The sequence below is a fragment of the Barbus barbus genome (assembly GCF_936440315.1).
Source record: "Barbus barbus genome assembly, chromosome: 10".
Taxonomy (NCBI): Eukaryota; Metazoa; Chordata; class Actinopteri; order Cypriniformes; family Cyprinidae; genus Barbus; species Barbus barbus.
The window spans coordinates 5737934-5760244 of NC_136738.1; the positions used below are offsets into that span (position 1 = coordinate 5737934).

The 22311-nt window shown below is 36.7% G+C and overlaps 1 protein-coding gene across 1 annotated transcript in view; it reads left to right on the top strand.

The window, feature by feature from the left end:
- Nucleotides 1-21988, top strand: part of LOC306875912 (ecto-NOX disulfide-thiol exchanger 1-like) — a 97004-nt gene extending 75016 nt beyond the window's left edge. The window contains exons 7-15 of the mRNA XM_079426724.1: nt 2041-2253; nt 4956-5062; nt 8036-8153; nt 9773-9960; nt 12997-13104; nt 16817-16876; nt 18291-18390; nt 19475-19560; nt 21255-21988. Coding sequence (XP_079282850.1) covers nt 2041-2253; nt 4956-5062; nt 8036-8153; nt 9773-9960; nt 12997-13104; nt 16817-16876; nt 18291-18390; nt 19475-19560; nt 21255-21386 — 1112 coding nt within the window. The 3' untranslated portion in view covers nt 21387-21988. The remainder of the gene's footprint in view (nt 1-2040; nt 2254-4955; nt 5063-8035; nt 8154-9772; nt 9961-12996; nt 13105-16816; nt 16877-18290; nt 18391-19474; nt 19561-21254) is intronic.
- Nucleotides 21989-22311: the final 323 nt, after the last annotated feature.

Below are 22311 nucleotides of genomic sequence, written 5' to 3' on the forward strand. Positions count from 1 at the left end.
GAGCACATATTTTAAGGAGGTTCAGTATAATTGATACATCTCTCGTAATGTCATTCTCCTGCTTGACTTGAAATCGGTTATACTGTGGTGAGACGAAACAATACGTCTGGTGAAAAGTGCATTATGTTGTTTCCGTGCACAGGATCTCATTACGGAAGGGATCGAATTTACTGCCACCCCTACTGCACTGACTTTGTGGCAAAATTAAATTATTCTTCCAATTTCAGTAATGTATTTCACACGGGTCCACAGGGAGCAGATTACTGAAGCTTGGGAGAGGCCACACTCAATGTCTCATGTCTCAGCTACTCAGGCTGAAATTACACTTCATGTTTAGACAGGAAAAATGCAGGGTTAGTTACTGATTCACGATCTGTGACTAAACACACTGATGAGATGATGTTCTTGTCCAATAGAAAAACACAATGCAGGGGAAGAGTCTTTAAATTAGACCCTAAAGTTAGAGCCGTAGCTTAGCGTTTAGTGTAGCATGTGGACATGAGGTCCAATCCTGATCTCCCTATCATTTCTTTTCCTCAATAGAGGTGGCAAAACTAATCAAGTTTTTAAAATTGCATTTAATACTGTAACTGAAAAAGAAACGTTTGTCAAGACTTGGCTGAAAGTGTAGGAAAGTCTTGAATTGGGAAGGTTATAAGTCTTGTGTATTGAATGCTTGAGCAGTTTGGAAAGAGATTCGAGTTTGAAGGTTGAGTTTTGTATCATGTGAAATCTTGGGAGGAGAGATTTTGAAGTGTAAAGGGGATGTAGGCCTTATGTAGTTTGAGAAGAGATTTGAATTTTAAAACGTTGTTGCTAGGGTGTTCTAGTGGTTGCTAAAGAAAGCTGCTGGTGTGGTTACTAGACAGGATATACAGTATGAATGGTTGGATATATGTATAGATGGCAGGTTTGTGGCTACTTAAATCAGGTTATTGAATTTTAAACTTCTGGATTTTGGACATTCTTTCAAAATTCCATCAATACATGATTTTTTTAACTATTCACTAGAGGAAAACTGTAAGAACAGCCTGAAAGGTATATTAAAAATATATATTTAAGCAACCTTATATTGTTACAAACCCATAGAAGCACTATAACAATAGTACATATAACTTGGGCACTACATTTCAGTCTTCTAAGCCAAGTTACCATTATTTATATAGCTCTTTTTACAATGCAGATTGTGTCAAAGCAGCTTTACAGTATTAAACAGTGAAATAGTGTAAAGACATATAATGGCTTTATGGGAAAAACAGTAGAAAAATTACACATAAAATCAGTGACATTTAAAGTTGTACATATAGTGTTGTGACGTATTGTGAAACAAACTATCAAAAATGACAAAAAGTAGGCAGGGACTTAACTCTATACTTCAGTTGTTGATTGGATGGAGATCTGAATGTGAACTTGCTCGATTGTAAGAAAGGGCCGGGGTTTAAGGAACAGCCCAGTTATAACATCAGAGAGAATTCTGTGTTATCAATGATTAAACATATGGATCAGTTGTTTATAATAAGATAATTTGATATGTAATATAAAATAGTCAGGGTGAATTTACATTTCATGCCGACTTATTGTAAGCCAACCTGCACCATAGTTCCAGATTTTATATAATTGAGAGCATATTTGAAATGAGACTGATGGTCTGTAACAAGTTTAGTAAACCCTTAAAAAAGAGGGTTTTCGTAGCGATGCAATAGAAGGACTATTTTAGGTTTCCCAACAACATTCTGTAAAAAGTTCTTAAAATAAATATTTTCCTATTATATTTTCCTGTTGTCATATAGTGTGAAGAACATTTTAATATCTAAAGAACCTTTTTCTACTGTAAAGAGTTCAAAAGAAATGTTCCATAGATATTGAAGATTCTTAATGGAACCAAAGCTTTAGAGGGAAGTTAGAGTTAAAAATGTGCCTCATGTAAGGGATTTTGAACTGTACGATGGCTTTGTCAAGCCTGCAAAGTAAGTGTTACAGCAGTCTCTGTCATAAGTAAGATGAAGTAAAAATTACAGTTTTCCTTATTCATTTCTCCAGATGACAACAATTTCAGTGAGGCAACGGCAGTGCTGTTCACGTGGATCGACAGAGGCGAGGTGAACCGACGCTCTGCAAATCATTTCTACTCCATGATCCAGTCAGCGAATAGCCACGTGCGGCGCCTAATGAACGAGAAAGCTCAGCACGAGGAGGAGATGGAGCTGGCCAAAGAACACTTTAAGAATTCCCTGCTTGCCATTCTCACACAATGTAAGATACCTCCTGCCTTCACTGTTTGTATCCCAACTGGTTACTATGAGATTTTCATCTAGTGTTGCCATGACAACCGCTCATCCTTTGTACCGAGTAAGATGATATAGTCGTCCTTAAGTGGGCTCAGTCTCTGATCTGGTTGTTGGACTTTTCTCGCTCATCTTGATATGACTGTACTGCCAGCAGGAGTGTATTTGTATGTCCAGAACTACCATATTATGTTACACTGCCCCTAAATGTAACAAGACATGGGCTCTGTTCCAAAACCTAGAGAGCTGCCTACATAGGCAACATTATAAGGCATTATAGGTGAGGTTATGAAAGGTAGGCATTATAAAAGCCAACACATATATCCTTCACGAAGAAGATAATGCCATGATGCACTGAGACAAAATCCATCTTAAGCTGCATCACATTTCTCTTTGCTCTGTGAAATTTTATGTTTGAAATCCACTCATTTCCATAGAAATAGAAATTGCATGGCTAATGTAGCCAAGTTATCATTGTCTCTGACTGTATTTACAGAGACCAGAACTATGTTATCATTTTTATGCTGTGTCCATTTTAGAGGTCTGCATGGGCCTTAAAACAACATTGAACCAGAACCGTGCTTAAACGGTACCACTCAAGCTCAAAAACATTCATGCTGTGTATAATTCCTAACTGCACCCATATTATACACAATACAGTAAGATAACTGTTATGAGATGGTATAAAAACATATAATGTCTCAATGTATATTTTTAATGTTCTCAGAACGTTAAAATGTCCAGTTTTCTTGTTGTGATTATAACATTATTAAAGGTTACAAAACATAACAAGAATTTTGATCAAGTACAAATAACATAAGGACATTTTAAGAATGTTGTTCTAAGAATTTTTTCTCTCAACATTGCGAACGTTCAAGTACTGTATGTATAACATCATAAATACGTTCCGAGAATGTTGTTCTACAAACACTTTCTCGCAACATTTTGAAAAAGTATATCAAATATTAGTCTCAAGCTGAACGTCTGATGCATACAGCACACAAAATTAGAAACACTTCAGGAGTTTCAAAGTCGTCATCTGATTGGTTGAATTATACAGTATTTCCGGGAGACATGTGTGTCGCGTTCCACCTGGAAACAAAGATGCCGTGACACCAAACCCCCTCATGAAGAAGAAAGCTCTCGTGTTTACAACTGTGGCAATTGGCACTTATCAGGATCAACTAAACGCTGGCTTTTCAAAAATATGTAAAGTTTGTCCATGAGTTTTACACACTGGTCTGTTATTATAGGGACATTTCCACGCCCCTAAACATGACACAGCACAAAATGAAACGTAATTGGTTGCTTTACCTGTCAGTCATATGGCCTCTAGCCTAGGGCGGTGCTTGGCCATTTAAAGCGGCCAAGGTTCCCAGACCTTCTGCCATCAGTCTGAAAGTCTGACTACACAAGACTAATCAAATATTAATAAGAATGTTTCATAAACATTATTTTAGGAATGTTTTGTTCTAACAATTAATTTAACTTAAAAAATATATTAAATTGTGAGAACATTCCATGTTAGCTGGGGAAGTCCTCTGAGGTCATATCACTACAGTTGAAACTAAGACACAAGATGGCAGATAACTGCAAATATTAGGTAATATTTGACCACTGAATGCTGCGAGTGACCAATCAGAATCACATATTCCAGAACACAGTGTAACAAGAACTAATTTTGTGTTTATTTTTGCTTTTAGCTTAGCAAAATGCTAATGGCAGACTTGTGTGGTATTGTGTGTTGAAACTCCATATGTCGCATTTATAGTCCCTCACTTACAAGGTTCTATTTCATTTTGGATACTGTTAGAAAGCAAGGCAGCTCACTAGTCATGGAACAGAGCCACAGTGTTTCCTACACAGTTCACAGGACTTTACTGCAGAAATACACTACACAAATGCACACTAGGAGATATGATTGCACTGAGACCTAGCTGCCTATGTCAGTGTGACTGTAGCCATAGCCATAGTCCATAGAAGGTCCTGGGTAAGTACAGTCTCAGTGGAAGCACTCTGACCATATAGCAGATGTGGAGATGTTCAACTTAACTTAAAGGTAGGCCAACACCAGATTCACTCATCTTTTTTTGTGGTCCGGACAGGTGAGAAGCCAATATCCCAGCTCAAACAAAGAAATGTAATTTGCTTGAATTAATATGTGTGATGGAGATTTGTAATTGGTAATTGACAGAAAGACATTGTGACACCATTTGTGCATGAAATACTAAGAGAAAATGTATTTTAGAGTTGAAGTAGGCGAAAAAAGATGATCACATAATTGTTTACTAAACTGAAGACTTGGTCAAATTAATAAATAGCTGGCAACAGTTTACAATTGGTCCAAATCTCAATCCTAACGCAAATCCAACACCTAATGCCAAAATAATAACTGCGCACGTACCCATTTTGAGCTAAAACCTCAATCAATGTTTGACATCAAACATTAAGTACTTTATTAGTACTTCTCAAGCAAATCCATCATTGTAGACTGTTGCTTTCCTCAGTCCTAAGGAATTGAAACAGCAGCTAATGAGATGTAAGTACAACAGACACAATCAGGGGCCTCTCAGAGAAGTGTTGCGAGGGTCCTGATGAGTCTGACTGCTACCGCAGATGCTGAGCTCTACATAAATGGCTTGTCTTGTCTGACTTCCTTACCCACCAAAGTTGAGCAGATTACGGCTGTGTTCACCGCTGCCACCAGGCAAAAGGCATGGGACCATTTCTCAAAAGCGCAGCGCAAGAACATAGACATTTGGCGAAAGCAGTGCGAGGTTGGTATTTCTTCTCCCCTTTTGTCATGCTGACTCTACATCAGGGGTCTCAAACTATGGGCCAAGCTTTGTCATTACAAATCAATTTTCACTATACCCTGTTGAAAAAAAAACAGCATATGCTGGTTAGGTATGTTTTGAAGCATGGCAGCTGGTTTGAGCTGGTATAAGCTGGTTATAAGCTGGTCCTGATCAGGAAATATTTGCTAAGGACCAGCTTAAGACGAGCACATGACAAGCTTAAACCAGCTCATAACCAGCTTATAACCAGCTCAGGACCAACTAAAGACCAGCTCAAACCAGCCGCCATGCTTCAAAACATTAACAGGGTAGTCTGGCCTTAATGTATTTAAAAGCCAAAGTATTACACCAACATTTACTATATGCTGTATAATATACATATTTCAAATTTTTGGTTGTAAAAACGCTGGAGAACCGCCTGGCTAGTGTCCCCCAGGTAATGTAGTTTGAGACCCTTGCTCTACATGGTACACTGACACGGCAGCTCTTTATATGGCAGTGTATCTTGTGGCTTTTCATTGTACAGACTTGTGGGCCCTCACACAGCAAAAAGCATCCTAGTTTTCTAGCCTCTGCTCTTTCATGCAGCAGAGCTCTCTTTGAAATTGCCACCAAGAAAGAACCTCCATTGCTGCCATGGCAACAGATACGGGCAGGATTATAATGATGCTCATCAGTGATTAGCCTGAATTAATTGTTATTAACTCATCCGATTTGAATTAGGTCTCTATGAGGAAGGAAAAGTGAGGTGCGTTAACTCAAAATGTGCCTGTATGCATCTATGCATAGACACCCCTGAATTCTCTGGAATGCACAATATGGAATTTCCATATTCATAATATGGAACGTCACCGGTATGCAAAATTGATGTTAGCGCAAACAGAATTCTCAATGAACCTTGAAATATAAAAATCCCTCGCTGGTGCTAAACTCCAGCTGCAGCCATCGGACTTTTTCCACGACTGTATATCATGAGCAGTGATGTGAGGCCCAAATCCTAGTCTTAGAAATACTCTGAGTGTATTGATTAATTGCTTTAAGTCAAGTCTATGAAAGGATTCCATTTCAGTTCACAGTTGCCAAGAGGTAAGACATCAGCGTTGTGGCAGAGTCTTTGGTGCTGTGAGAAGTGAAAGCCAGTTAAGATGCTACCCCTGTGAAAAGTTGTTTTTATTGTTGTTGTTTTGTAGCACTGTTTGTGGATTTGTCAAAAATATTAAAATAATTATACAAAGTTAAGTACAGAGTTTCTAGGTTTTCCTGTACTTAACTGTCAGAGTTGTGAAAAGTGTGAAGTCTTGAAAAATCATAGAAAGCAAGAATGCTACATAGTTCTTGTTTTGCTCAAATAGAGAGGCAGAGGATAGTTGCACACTTTTGCTCACTTTTTCTTTCTTTCTTTCTTTCTTTCTTTCTTTCTTTCTTTCTTTCTTTCTTTCTTTCTTTTCTTAAAGAGATTTCTGCTGTCATAGTGGGAAATTACCATTAACAAATATAAGCTTATGAAATATGTAACATGACAAAACATACAAAAAGTAAAACCAACAACATACTAAGCACACTTTTTTTTTCTCATACAAAATAAGGGTAGCCTATACTACATAGGGACCAATTCTCAATATTAACTAGTTGCTTATTAGTATGCCTATTATTAAAATATTGGCTGTTTATTAGTGCTTATAAAGCACATATTTGTCATGGCCATATTCTACATCCCTAACGCAATACCTAAATTTAACAACTACCTCTCTAACTATTAATAAACAGCAAATTAGAAGTTTATTGAGGCAAAATTCGTAATGTTTTTTTAATAGTGAGAATTGGACCTTAAAATAAGGTGTAACCAAAATAAGCCATTGCTTTGGCTAATAGAAACTGTAATTTATTAGAAAGAAAATAGATGTAGATTTATTTACTTGTTTACTCAACAAACAAAAAGTATGCTATTGGGATTTTAGTTTGGAAAATTACAAAGATATATAATTAAATTTAATACAGTTTTTAAACCAACATACACAATCACTGCTGGAAAAGAAATAAAGCATGTGGAATTCTGACTTAAAACATTATTATTGTGGAGATATAGGCCTTGTGACAGAGTGATAGCTAGCCTCAGTCTCCCTTATTTTTTGGCCAGAAATGGCTCTAAGTCAATGCAGTCTTTATAAAAAATGTTATAAAAGCCTTATTGGTTTTTCCAGAATGACTGGAAACTCCATTGGAAAAGTAATGGATATTCTTTGGTCAAAAGGTGTGGGAACCCTGTAAAATGAAATTGTGAGAATTAGAGAGAAATATGATATCAGAAACAACGCAGAGCTCGACCTGTATTCCACTGATACTACAGCTTTCAAGAAACAGATGAAAGATCAGGCAACACAGTGCTAGAGTAAAATGTATTCAATCACAGATAAAGCAAAGCTCAAATGCGCTCCCTTTATAGAGTCAGATCTGCAAGATTTCACAGTGGTGGCATTAAACGTCCTTTGTGCTGATCCCTATAATGGCTATCAGAGGATCAGTGGGCTTGGAAGTTTGTGTAATGTGATTTTTACGCTCCATTTTCAGACCTAGACAAATTAACTTTCACTATTCCCTCTGGGTTGTATTTCTAAGTTAAGAAATCAATCACCAGGGCCTGTGCTTGCCAAATGATTGCCTGTTTTTTTATCCTGTCAAAAGTTTCAAAAGGTTAAATTAGATTATTATTAGAGTAGAACTGCAGGAAGAAAAAAAAAACATTTCATTGGTATGTGTGATTGTCATATATGTTACTGCCACATTTACACAGCAAATGGAAGTATAAAAGTGTGTCCTTGTAGAATTACTCAGAGCAGAGGAAATGTTAATGTGTGCAAAATGTAATCTTTAATCATTCAAGGTCTCGGACAGAAGCCAGTAATGGGATGTGTGTGTGTGTGTTCGTTTGATTTCTGTGTTGTGCTCCATTAGGAGCTGAGAAATGCTCAGAGTGAAGAGATCATGGGAATACGAAGAGAAGAGGAAATGGAGATGTCAGATGAAGACTTGGAGGAAAACCCCTGCAAAAAGATGAGAATGGAGGACACGGGTAGGCCTGTGATCAGCCGCTAATTATCATAATCATGATTCATTAGGATAGTGGAGGCAGGGACTGACTGTGGCTAAAAACAGCCCTAGATTTGAGACAGCCCTAACATCTAGTTCATATACACTGGTTGGGACTATACAGTGCATTTAAAATGAACAATAAATCTTCAGTAAAGGTCGTTGTTAATTGGCGGAAAAGAGGAATGTGAAATTCAGTGCCATAGAGACATTTGTTCAATGCCTACATAATTATGTTTAATTTTAGGGCTCAACGATATACTGTATATATTTTTTCTCCTATTTTTCCTTACAGGCATCACATTTTTTAACAGTAGTGTATAAATAAATGATAATTCATAAATAATAATTTGTGAAAAAGACAAATCAGTATTTTTCCCTCCAGCCCTCAACCACATTATTTATTTAATTTGCAACAATAGTGGGAAAGTTATAGCCAAATTGCTGGATATAGCACACATTGCTGGAAATATGGTGCAAAACTGATTTGTTTATCATTTTTAAATCATTCTAACTGATGCTTTCAAGGCCATCACAATTTCACATAACTTCAATAATACATCATCTATGTCTGCCAGCTAAACACCACAAAACCAATGCAGTTTTCATCTGCAAAGCATTGAAACACATGTATAAGATCAGTGAGCGTAAGACGTACAGCACAGCCCTGGTCCTGTAGGACATTTTAGGGACATGTTTTAAACAGTATTCATAAACACTGTAAATAATCACTCAACGTCAGTTCATAATACCTAATAGATTAACTAATGAATAAAACTTTCATAAAGTGTCAAGTCCATCTCCAGATAGTGACTGTAAAGTATCAGGTTAATAACAATTTCCAATCAATTCTTGATTTAATGAAAAAAAACAACTTGGTTTAATGTTAAACACAATCACCCCGTTAGTCTCTAATCAAATCAGCTCCTCCATGACCACTTGGTTTTATTAGCTTTATTCAAACAGAGCGATCACATCCTTCAGATAACCTTGAGTACAACAGCATTTGTGCTGAGATATCAACGTGAGTGATTACACTCTCCCTCCTGCATGTATCCCACAGCAAATCTGATTATGAATGATATTGCTTCAGCAGAGAGCGGCGGCAGGAAGTATCAGGGGATTCTGAGATCAGAGATATTTCATGACCTGTCACAGCACACAAGCTCTGGCTCAATAAAAGTAGTATTTTCAGTGGCAGGAAGGAATATCTAATGGTTGAGATTATCTGTTGACACAGCAAAGACTCAGCACAGTGACCGAGTTGTTATGCAAACTTCACCATCAATTTCGGCTCTGAATCTTAACGCTTGCTCTAAAGCCTGCCACGTATATGCTGATTCGATCAGAAGGATTGATGTTAGAATTTATCCTATATGATGCATGTTAGATTAAGCAACAGATCATTTCAGTTCAGTGAGAACTACTTAAGGTGGTTGAACTGGTCAACAAGTTTAAGCTAGGACAGGTAGCTCAATCAGCTGAGTCAAGGTGGTCTACCAAGCACAAAAGTGTGAATTCATCCCATCTATGCCACAGATGAGATAAAGACCTTCATCCAAGCTTACTTCCTGTCTCTCCCTCTTCCTTCCTGTCCGAAAGAAGTGCTGTCTGCGCAGACGTGTGCTCTGCGGGAGGAAAACGACAGTCTGCGCTGGCAGCTGGATGCTTACAGGAATGAGGTGGAGCTGCTGAAGAAGGAGCAGGGCAATATGTACCGTACCGAGGAGGATCACACACAAGAACAACAGCTGCACTTCCTGCAGCAGACCATGCAGAACATGCAGCAGGTAATACAGGCCGTTTTGCAGCAGAAGTAACACTTTAGATTAGGGAACACTATTCAACATTAGTTGCTTATTAGCATGCATAGCACTAGCATTTGGCTGCTTATTAGTACTTATAAAGCACATGATAATTCATGGACATATTCTAGATCCCTTAACCCTACCAAATACCAAAACATAACTACTACAGTAACTGACTTACATGCTATCAAATAAGCAGCAAATTGCGAGTTTACTGCAGGAAATCTCTTAGTGATAGTGAATGTGTTTTCGCTAATATGAAGTGTTACTAGATTTTTTCTTGATTTTGAAAGAAGCCAATTAAAATCAAGTTCAACATAACTTTAAAACATAAAAAAAGTGCTTAGCAACGATAAAATTACATTTAAGAGACAAGCAGTTGATATTTGCTGTACACTGTAAATCTGAAAAAGTTGGCAAAACTCAAAAAATATAAGCTACTTAAACTTTGAATTTCTTAATTTTTACTATAAAATTAAATTTTACTATAAAATTTTATAATTTTACTATAAAATTATCTTGGAATCTCAATTTAAACATTTTTGTTAGAGTAAACTTAACTAATTCAGTAAATACTTGCTAATTAGTAACACAATGCATTGACTAGTATAGCAAATGCTGAATGAGTATAATAACACAGGACATAACATATATCTGTCTTTAAACTAAACTCATGCTTCACTTGTCACTATGATGGTAACCCGCTAAGAAGCAGAAACTCTTCTAAATAGCATGGTAAAACATTAAACACTACTAACTCTCCCACTTAACATTAATCTAGCACACACACACACACACACACACACACACACACACACAATAAAATAAAATAAAAAATACTAAATAAATACACCCTTTCGAGTTTTTATGCTTTCTAATGCTTCATTTATTTGATCAAAAATACAGTAAAAATATTACATTGTCTAAAACTGTTTTCTAATTGAATATATTGTAAAATGTAATTCATTCCTGTAATGCAAAGCTGAATTTTCAGCATCATTACTCCAGTCTTCAGTGTCACACGATCCTTCAGAAATCATTCTAATATGCTGATTTGCTGCTCAAGAAACATTGCTTGTTATCAATGCTAAAAAACACTATGTTTGTAACATTATACATGCCTTTCCTGTCACTTTTGATCAATTTAATGCATTCTTGCTGAATAAAAGTATTAAGTTCTTTCAAAAAAAAAATTATTTGAATGGTAATGTATATTTTGATTGTTGTGGGTGAATCGAGTCTCTCAGCAGGTGTGTGTTAAGAGCCCCAACGACTCAACTTCCTGCTGACACTGCTGATTATCCAACAACATGCAGCATGTTTGATATTATTGTCCAGTCACTGAGGCGGACTCATGACTCATCAAGTGACCAATTAGATCAAAACCTTTTCTTCATATTTTTTTTTTTTTTTTTTAATCACAGGTAAAGCTGTGTCACATCAGAGAAAAATCACATCATCACATTATTGATATTTAAAGGATGGCTGATATTAAAAGAGCCTCCTAGTGTCTTCTTTTGACACATTTAAACATACGAAAAAAATCAGTGCATGTGTTCAGTATGCTCTCACGTCAGTGCTCCATGCAACACAAACACTCACACCTCCATTAATTAGCTGTCACATCAGTTTAAATGATGATTGGACACAGTGTTCTTCATGACGCAGACTGTCATAGTGCAGCCATTAGCACCGGCTCCAGCTCTCTCTCTCTCATTTTACATCGTGCAGTTGCTTTAAAGGCTTTTATGTACAAGATCAATACTAATGTAAGAAATGAGCATCCTTTTTGTGGAAGGAGAAAGATGATGTTCAGAATTATATAGAGTGCAGTGGACTGTCATTATTTAATTTAATGGTTGAAGAACTTTTTCATTACAGTGACTTTAAAGTTTTCGTTTTAAACTTATTTTATGTCTGTAATCGCATATACACTACTGTTTAGGGACAGTAAGATTTTTTTTTTAAAGAAATGAATATACCGGTACTAATGAATACTTTTATTCATTACGGATGCAGTAAACTGATCAAAAGTGACAGCAAAAACTTTTACATTGAAATCTATCATTTATCTGACAATTACATTCAAAAAAATGTAACATTTACAAGATTGATAATAATAATAAATGTTTATTGAGCACCAAATCAACATATTAGAATGATTTCTAAAGGATCATCTGACACTGAAGACTGGAGAGATGATGCTGAAATTTCAGCTTTGCATCAAAGGAATAAATTATAGTTATTTACAATTGTAATAATATTTCACAATATTAGAGTTTTTACTCTACTTTGACTTAAAATGTTACTGACCTGAAATGTTTGAACAGTGTATTTCAGTCACACTTTATTTTAAGATCCAATTCTCACTATTAACAAACCACTAACTACAATTTTTGCCTCAATAAACTCCTAATTTGATGCTTATCGGTAGTTAATAAGGTAGTTGATAGGTTAAAGATTATGGATGTAGAATGTGGTCATGCAGAATATGTGCTTTATAAGTACTAATAAACATCCAATATGTTAATAGGCATGCTAATAAGCAACTATAGTTAACAGTGAGAATTGGTCCCTATACTGAAATGTTACCTGTATTTCTAAGTGAAGCAGGACATTGAACAAGCTAAATGAAGAACAGGATTGGATTTTAAGAATCCGCTAAAGATTGAATCGTGAAAAGTGCAAGAATGGATGTTGTTATTGCTGTCTGTGAGCACTACACACCATTATTTTCATTATTGTATGTTACGTCCCCCTTGGAGGGTTTTGGGGTAAAAAGGAACATGAAACTTTTCAAATTCCATTCTTATCCTTTTTGGTTTTAATAAATGCTACAAAAAGCTGACCACATGAACTTCTGAAAAGACATAAAAGTCTGACTCAGTCCACCTCCTCTTTATTGTCTTTGTCGTTTGCTGTTCAGTGATGTTTATGAGGGCACCACGCAGCCCCACACGCTGCTCAATGTTCCAGCCATCTGCTTTCTGTTGCTCATGATGCTATTTGTCTCCACAGCAACTGCTTCGGCTCCAGGAAGAGCTGAAAGGGAAGGAGCTGGAGCTGGAGCAGGCCAGAGATGAGCAGCGCTACCTAGAGGGAGAGGTCCTCAGCCTCAGGGAAAAGGTTGGACAGACTTCATGGCCATTTTACCAAATAATCTTCATTATAGTGGTATTTGAGGGCAAAAACAGTGATTATGAGGAGCAGTGTTGGGATAGCTACTTTGAAGTTGCTGTTACTCAATTTAAAGTTACCCTTTTAGCTAAACTACAAGCTTAATATTTTGCAGGACTATTATTTTGCAGTTATATGGTAAAAAGCAATGAGGATGCCAATTAGGGTGACAGTATTAAACAGCATTTTTTTTCCTACAATAAAATTAGAAAAAATAACAACTAGGATTTATGTAACTGTGCAGAAATTGTAACGATAAACAACAGCATTTAACTAAAAGTTATATATTTTTTGTAAAATTATAGTAACAAATACACTCTAAAGACAAATGTTTCAGCACAAAAATTAAAAATAATAATAATGCAACAGTAGGCATCAATCTTTTGAGTTACAACAATTTATGAAATTAACTAATTGCATTAGGGTTTACCAACAAACTATATTGACTTAGAACCTTTTTTTTTTTTTGAGTAATTGACTTAAGTTCTTCCAGCTAATTTTAACATAATTGAATTGTGGTCTTGGAATTAATTAATCTTACATATATCAGTTTAAAATGAACAGCATAGCACATTTTTAGAGTGAATTATAATATAATTTAGTACAGCTCTTCAAAAAAAGAAGACATGAAACTGTCACATCTGTCGTGGATCACAAGAGTGGGGAAATTGGGGAAGACGTCATTGAAGAATGGCTTTATTTCAATTTAACTTTTTATTTTAACCTTTTTTTTTGCATTGAGATGTAGAGACTATAATTGATTTTTTTGTACTATAATATAATTGGACATAATGCAACATTTACTTTTGTCCCACGGCTATCAATTCTGATTTTTGGTTCTTCGTAGTAAAACCTTTGGCCACCTCTGTTTTATATTATCCATCTGAATAAATCTATTCACTCGTTTGGATTTCCCACTGCCTCATTTGAGAGAAGTAGTGAGCATTTTAGGCGCACTTGTTTGATCAGTTCACTCGACTGTAAAGCTTCACATGCAATACATAATTGCATCTCTGCACGCTGGAAAAAGTAGCCTTTAGTTACTTCCGAGCACTGGTAGGGAGTTACATTGTAGATGGACACAAAGCCTTATGTAAGCCATTAAGAGCACTGTTCACTTCAGATATGCTGCAGTTTGGCAGTGTCTGCCTCCTCATGTGTGACAGCGGGAAGCTCTGCAGCCCAGGGTCACTTACTGTCCTCAGTCCCCCTGTGCATCCAGCGAGAGACACAACTCAACATGGCAGCAGGAGCACGGGGTGCACACACACCTGAAAACAGAGACACATAAACAGCAACACATGAAAAAGAGCAGGACAGTTTTTGGTCTCAAAATGAATATGCTTTGTTGTGGCTGCAGAAGGGGAACAAGGCTACGCTGGAGAGCAGGGTTGTTGTTCATTTCTACACTAGATAACACGCAGTCACATATGCCCAGTCTATGAAAAAGATATAGATACAACACAACATCTATATATGCTGAAAACATACAGTGGCCTCCAAAAAGGATTCAGTCAAACACAAAAGTCAGTTCCCTTGTGAAAAAGAAGTACACACCTGCTTTTTAAAATAGTAGTTATTACAGAAATAATATATTTTAAAAGAATAAACTTGTGCAAATTGAATGTAAACCAAAACATGCTTTAAAGTAATTTTAGAATAATATTTTATAGAAGTAAAATGAAGTAAAAAGTAAAAATGAAACACTTGATTTCTAGCGATTATCGTTTGATTTCACAAATACTATTTAAACTAAACTGATCTAGACAATGACATCACTGAATTCAATAATGAAATGCCTTTAACTGAAAATTGAGTGTTTAATCTTATTATTATACATTACTGACACTCTATCCTCCAATTGGATACTGTTAAGTGCTTTGACACAATCTGTATTGTTAAAAGCGCTATATAAATAAAGGTGACTTGACTTGACTGTATTATGTTAGTTAAAACATCAAAATAAGTGTACTTTGACAACAAAAGATGATTAAATGATTTAAAATCTATTTTAAAGTAAAAAAAAAAAAGTTCAAATAAATTTGACATTTACAAAGTGTAATTTTTAAAAAAGTGCACTTAAGTGTGTTAAGAAATAGTCATGAAAGTGTAATTCTTTTAAGTAAAAAACAAACAAACAAAAAAACAGTACACTTCAAGGTGCACTAAGCGATTTTTGGCAAATGATATTGATATTTGAAAGCACCAAAACAAACATGCCCATAACCCAACAGGACCTTTGCCCCTATTTTGATATCTCCGCCCCACACGTATATGCACAACCATGGCACCGACAGTCATGGAAACAAGCAAAAATGACAAACAAGAATATTCAAACAAAAGCCAACACAGATAAGTTGTGTGAAACAATCCTAAATCAATGTTAAATCTATCAAAAAGGCCGCTGGAAAGCTGCTCTGATATTTACACGGGTCCTACCTCTCGCCTGATCATAACCCTTCTTTTTAATGTTTTGTTCCTCTGATATTTTCCTCTTTTTTATCTTCCATCTCTCTCTATCTATAGTCAATCTGCTAATACTCATCCTGTGCACTCAAATTGAGTGCTCTCTTCTCTCTATCATTACTAGACATGCCCCCTTACTGCTGATTGGCTACAAGCGTGTTTTGGGACTCGGTCTGACACTGTGGTCAAAATTTGTGGTTTAAATATTGCTTAGTGCACATTCAATATATTTGTGCAATTCTAAAACCCATCTAAAGTAAAGCTATCTGCATTTATTATACATTTAAACTACAAAGAATTCATTTAATTACAATTAACGCACAATTAAGTGTCAGAAAACATTACATTCAGTACACACTTTTTTGTATATTAAAGTACATTATTTCCATAATAAGTCTTCTTTTTAGAAGTATGCTAAAGATTAATTTATCACAAGGGGTGCATTAATATTCTGCCTCTGTGGGCGCTTCACTAGGTTTTGAAAGAAAGCAACTGAAAAATTGAGTTCCACAAAGAAGTTGTGAAAGTTAGATGTGACCTTTCACCTTAAGGAACCTTATTCATATCTGCTGAATAGACTGTCTGTCACTTACAGCTTCTTCATCCATGTCAAATTAAATGTGGTGTCGGCCTTGATTAAGGTCTATAGAGTTGTTGTCATTGAGGACAGATGATCTGTTCTCTCTGTTGCTGAGCAGCACAACATGATACCTTATCTTTTGTGCCAGTACAGTGGTTTGCCCAGACACAGGGAATAATGACCAGCCTTGTTTACCCCATTTTCCTAACAGCAGACATTGGTTTACATGAATGTTATTTGACTGAGATAACAGGAACATCAATAGTCGTGAAGGTCCTGTGGAGCCCATAATGTATTGTGCTCCTACATGAACCCGCTTGCAGATGGAAGATGTGTGTACAGTATTTTTAGAACCAGATGTGGTGTGCTTCAATATTTCATAGATATGAACCTGCTGTGACCTTCTACAGACACCCTGGCCGTAATGTATGGAATCACAAATGTGTTTCATTACCCCATTCTCACAAGCATCCATTAAAAATGTAGCATCAACTTGGCACACTCAAGGCCAGACTGAGGTTTCTCAGAGGTTACACTGTCTGCAAAGCTCCTTCACAGCTGTACTGCAAAATAGGATGGAGTCTGGAAGTGAGTATTTCTGTTTTTTCTTGACAGCTGTTGAATGCCATGGAATCGGTAGACTTGACAAACCACAACTCTGAAGGCCATGAAAAGGTAAGTCAGGCTGAAACTGCGTTAGGCCCAGCGTCCATCACGTCACTGACGTTCACCAGTGAGATTAGTCTGCACTACCAGCACACATCAAAAGAGGCATGTGAACCGCTCACATTGCATCATCCCTTCATTTCTCTTCACACCATGATCTCTCTGGCAGAAGTTAATTTTAGACTACTCATCTGTATGTTCTATGAGAATATGGGCTCCCTCTGCTTTTTCTGCATAAAATAAAGACTCCCAAACTTAAGAGTGCTGCAGAGAGTGACAGAAAACTTTTTATTAAGGTGCAGTATTTGCAATCAGTAATTGAATTTCACAGAATTGCACTTTTTTAATTGAATCAACAAATTGAAATAAATTCTCAAATAAAGAGATTCACAATAATGATTAAATATTCCTATCTATTAAATCTGTAAACCTATAAAAATCAAGTAGCCTACTAAAGTCTCTGCAACAGAAAGCATAATAAACACACTGATAATATTTGTAGTTAATAAACACATTTTTATGTAACTGACTAACCTCATGTTAGATAAAGTGCTCTACAATCTGCTGAGGCAGACAGTAATGTACATAGATTTTAGTTTCAGTGTTATTTTAGTATCAGTGAGATTGACTTTTTATTAATATTCTGAATCAGTCTTTATTTTTATATTTACCATTTTCATATTCATTTTGGAGTTTCATTAAATTTTGTTTTATTTATTTATTTTAAGAACAGTTGTCTTGGCAACTAGCTAAAATAAGTTTTTTTTTTAATCATTTGATTTTATTTCAATTAATGTTTATTTTTAATGTTTGATCAAACTTAAGCATTCACTGTAACAATTTACTGCAATGTCTTCACATCCAATTATATATTTATAAAATGTTATTTGAAGCAGAAATGTTTTACGCATTTACTGTCACTATTCCAGAATATTAGGAATATTAGGACTATAAGTCCTACATTGATTTATTCCTCCACATATTCTGTAGCTTATAGATGCAATTGCATTTAAAACATAAGCACTAAATATAAGGCAAAAACGGCACCTTTATCTCTATGCATTTGACAGCGAATCTTTCATATATGCTAAAGACACATAAGCACTGCTGCCTCTATTTTGATCTTCTTTTTCGCTGAGGGTTTCTAAAAATGCTCAGCGCTAGGAGGTTTGTTATCATTTTGATTTAACCTCTATGTTACTTACGGTCTGGCATCTTGAGCAGCATCTTGGAAGAAGAGCCTCTTAAATGTCAATAGGCATTGATTTCTCTGAACGCAGCCGAATGCGGTACATCCTCAGTAAAGATTAGCAAGCATGCCCTACCAACTCAACAGTTTGCATGATCCATCTCTCTCTTATCTGCTTTGTGAAGGTTCCTCTGCATCCTGATGTGTGTTTTTCTTTTGTATGCATGCGTACAGGGAGTCAATGGCACCGCGGCACTCTACCACCATCGAGAGAAGAATAACGACGCGGTCATTTGGGGTCCTTTGAGATCAGAGAAAGAGGCTCTCTTGCTCGGTAATTATTCCAACTCCGCTTCATGCCGTTTTGATCTATAAAACATCTTGAGCCGTGTGCTGAGGGGCTTGAATACCAGATGGGCTTGGAGGATTGAGTCCTAGCTTAAAAGCACAGGAGGGCGAGCAGGTGCAGGAGCAGCCAAGCAGTTGAACGCAATGCTGTCCGGCCAGTGTTTGAACCGCTGTGATAACAATGACTAGGAAAGCACCTAGCACCTTGGCCTTTCTGTCATGTTTTTGGATGATGATCCTTATGAGGAGCTCAGGGGAGCTGTTCTTCTTTTTGCCAGGCGCTTCATTGGCACTGGCCCAGAGAAGACCACATAGCCTTCGCTCTATCTAATGGCTGCACAACACCGCCGCTTGCAAAGAGGACACATATACTGCACTGATGGAGTAGGGAGCGTCAGCCAGGCTCGGAGGCCCTCAGCCAGAAAAGCCAAACTCATTTGAGCAGAACAAAGTGAAGGGACGAACTGAAGAACACAAATAGTTTAAGTCTCCAGGCGCTCCCGTACTAGCTCTGAAGAGGACGTCTAATGCAGTTATTGGATTAGCTTGCTGTGCAAACATCATTTTGTATAAGCTCGTTCAAATGAGTTTGTTTGGTTAGATTTCTTGTACGAGTATGCAAAACAGATATGTTTATCTCAGTAAGCACGACGCGCCGTAGCAGAACGGAGACATATGGAGTCGGCTCGGCTGTTCTGCATTGAATTTTAAAATCAGAACGGACATCTTGAGACTCCCCTTGCCTCCCCAAGTGCGGCTCTGTGAAAGCAGGTCTTGTGGAGGGAATTGAATGAGGTTCCTTGGTAATTGGCGGCGTTACGGCATATAAATCAAGGAAATAAATATTGGCTCGGGCCCCTCAGGCAAGGCACTATATCCTGTGCCTCTGCATCAGTGCTTTACCTTTGCAGGACCTCTCCAAAGTAATCAGCTTAAGTGGGGGAGGGATGGTGCTTCTGCTCCAGGAGGCATATTTATGACTGTGCCACTGCATCTTTTGTCTTGCCTACTAGTCAGAGGCAACATATGCTCATTCACAAGCCTGCTCTGCTGTCTGTCTCTCCACACAGGAATCATATCAACCTTCCTTCACGTCCACCCATTTGGAGCCAACATTGAATATCTGTGGTCTTACATCCAGAGACTTGATACAAAGGTGATTATTTGTTTTAATTAAAGGGAAAATTCACCCAAAAATGAAAATCCTATCATCATTTGCTCACCCTCAAGTCCAAACCTACAAGACTGGTTAAACCTCAAACACAAATTAAAATGTGTGCAGATTTGTCTCTCCATTGAAAGTCATTTAAAACCAAGTCTTTGAAGATCCAAAAAGATCATAAAGGCATCATAAAACTAATCCATATACGTAAATTGGGCAGTTTCGTCCAAGTCTTGTGAAGAGACTTTATATGATGAACAGAATTAATTTAGGCTATTGTTTACATATAAACACGCATACATAGAGCACATTGCATATGGTAAACAAAAGCTCATTAGAACAAACCTCATTAGTTCTTTTGCATCAAAAATAAACGAGGGCCAATAACAGAATTTGCATTGATCTCTTTAATTCATTTGGTCACCATGTCAATGAGTGCATTTTGGATTAACAAAAGATTATAAATAATCCCATTTCTGTCAATATGTTATATGAGCCATATGTTTGTTATCTCTTTGACCCTTAAATACCACATGAAATATCAGAGGGGCTGTTTGCATCCAGGTGTGCTCAGCACTGGCACAGCTATTTGTATCTCGGCAGCCTGGTGGAGCTTGTCCAGTCTACAACAAAATGCAAATTTCATGCGTCAGATGTGGCCTGGAGGGCAACGAATGTGTTCTGACATTTTGCATGGTGGCACTTGTGTGCAGGCAAACATTTTTATTTTTTTAACCCAACTCCCCTTCCCATTGTTTCCTGTTTACACTCTTCTACTTATAAATAAAAGACAGAAAGACCTAAAATAAAATAAAAAATGTTACTGCTATAATAGCAATAATTGCTTCTACTTTTGTTCTTTTGTTGTAATTAGTATTTTTTTTATTGCACTTATTTGTAATTAGAATAATAGCCGTCGGCTAAAATGCAGCTTTTGTTATTTTTGCACTTAAGTGCGAACTTTAGTTTCTATTTGAGTTCGAAATGTTTTTGCAAGAAATCTTTTGAAAGTAGTATGTAAATCTAGTATATATTTAGTAACATATACTAATTTATTAATATATGCTACTAGACAAAAAGCGGTAGTATTTTATTTATTTATTCAGCATCTGCCATCTTTTAAATACTTAGTAGATAAACATTTAAAATTTACAGTCTGGAAAAACAGACCAAAAGTATTGATGACTCATCTTCCATGGAGTGTACAACTTTTTTCCTAATGGAATGTTCTCTAGAATAATAATGTCCATCTCTAAATTATAAATACCAGCAGCCTCTGATTACCAAATCATTGATTCTTCTTCTTCAGTTGCACAAAGTCTCTTCAAAAAAGTCCTAACTCTTTCAATAGGAGAGAAACCTGCAGGCACCAAGGTTTGATTTTTTTTTTTTTGACTTTTGTTTATCTTGTTCCAGTCTAAATAGTCATTCACTTCAACTAAAAGTAGAGAAAAAAGCAGTATTATAAACTGAAAAAAAAGTTTATATACTCCCTTTTTTAAAAATGAACAACAGCAACTGTTTGCAGGAAGCAAATGACAAACATACTGACAAACAAATTAGAGCAGTAGATTAATTTCTAAGCAAATTGTAGGCAATTTTGTGTCTGTTTATGCCCAAAATGTTCAACATGGAGCAACAATAACAATATAAATGACAGTTAGCTTTGCTTGTGTCTCATTTTTCAGATCTCGGCCAGTGAACTTGAAAGACTAATGGTCCGGTTGCCCAACATGTTCAAGCAGGAGTTCAGCGGCGTTGGAGCAACACTGGAGAAACGCTGGAAGTTCTGCGGATTTGAGGCTCTAAAATCGGTGTGACTTGCAGAGCCACATGCACTGATACTGAGGCTTCTGGACCTCTGGAGGACTGATCCAGAGTCAGCAACAAGAGCCAGAGCCTCACAGACACAAACAACAGGCTCTACACCCCGTACCGCCTCAGATCCGATGGCTGCTGCTCTCCAGAGGAAGTGAGACGTCTACGTGCAGCGCCGCATCAGATGTATTTACTTGAAAAAGCTCTTTCCAGACTTCTGTACCGATTGCGTAACTTATCTGTCAGTGGTGTCGTCCCTGAAGGCTGGGAGATATCCAGGAATATCGCGCCTCTCGGTTAAAAATACGGAATGCTGAATATGGGACACAGATGTGTGATAGCGGCCCTCTGCGCCCATCAAAGCCAGAGTGTGTGTGAAGACGATTTCTGCTCTGAAAAATGATTTAATTCATGGCCAAAGTGCTGGAGCTAATAGACAACAGTTGCACAGCTGATGCTCTTTGGACAGTTTGCTGTGTTTCAGGCCTTCCATGTTGTGTAGATGATGTATGTAACTATGTAACATGCTCTTTGTGTCTTGATGCACTGTTGTCTGCTCATGTAAATTACGATTTTTTAAAACTCAATTAAAAACTTTTTATCCAAAATCGGATGTAGTTACTTGGAGAAATCAGTGCTACATTTACTACAATCTTAAAAATAAAGGTTCCAAAAGGAGGTTTTGGGTTCCCCAAAGAACCTTTCGGTAAACAGTTCTTATAAGACCTTATTTAAAATATCTTAAGAACATTTTCCATTAAAATGAACCTTTTGTGGAATAGGATGTTAAAGCTTCTTCATTGGAACAAAGATGCTAATAAAGAACCTTTATTTTTAAGAGTGTAAACAGCTTTGGGCATCATTTAGCATTGAATGCAGAATTGAAAACATTCAAAAATTGTTGTTGTTTTGGACTACTGAAATTCC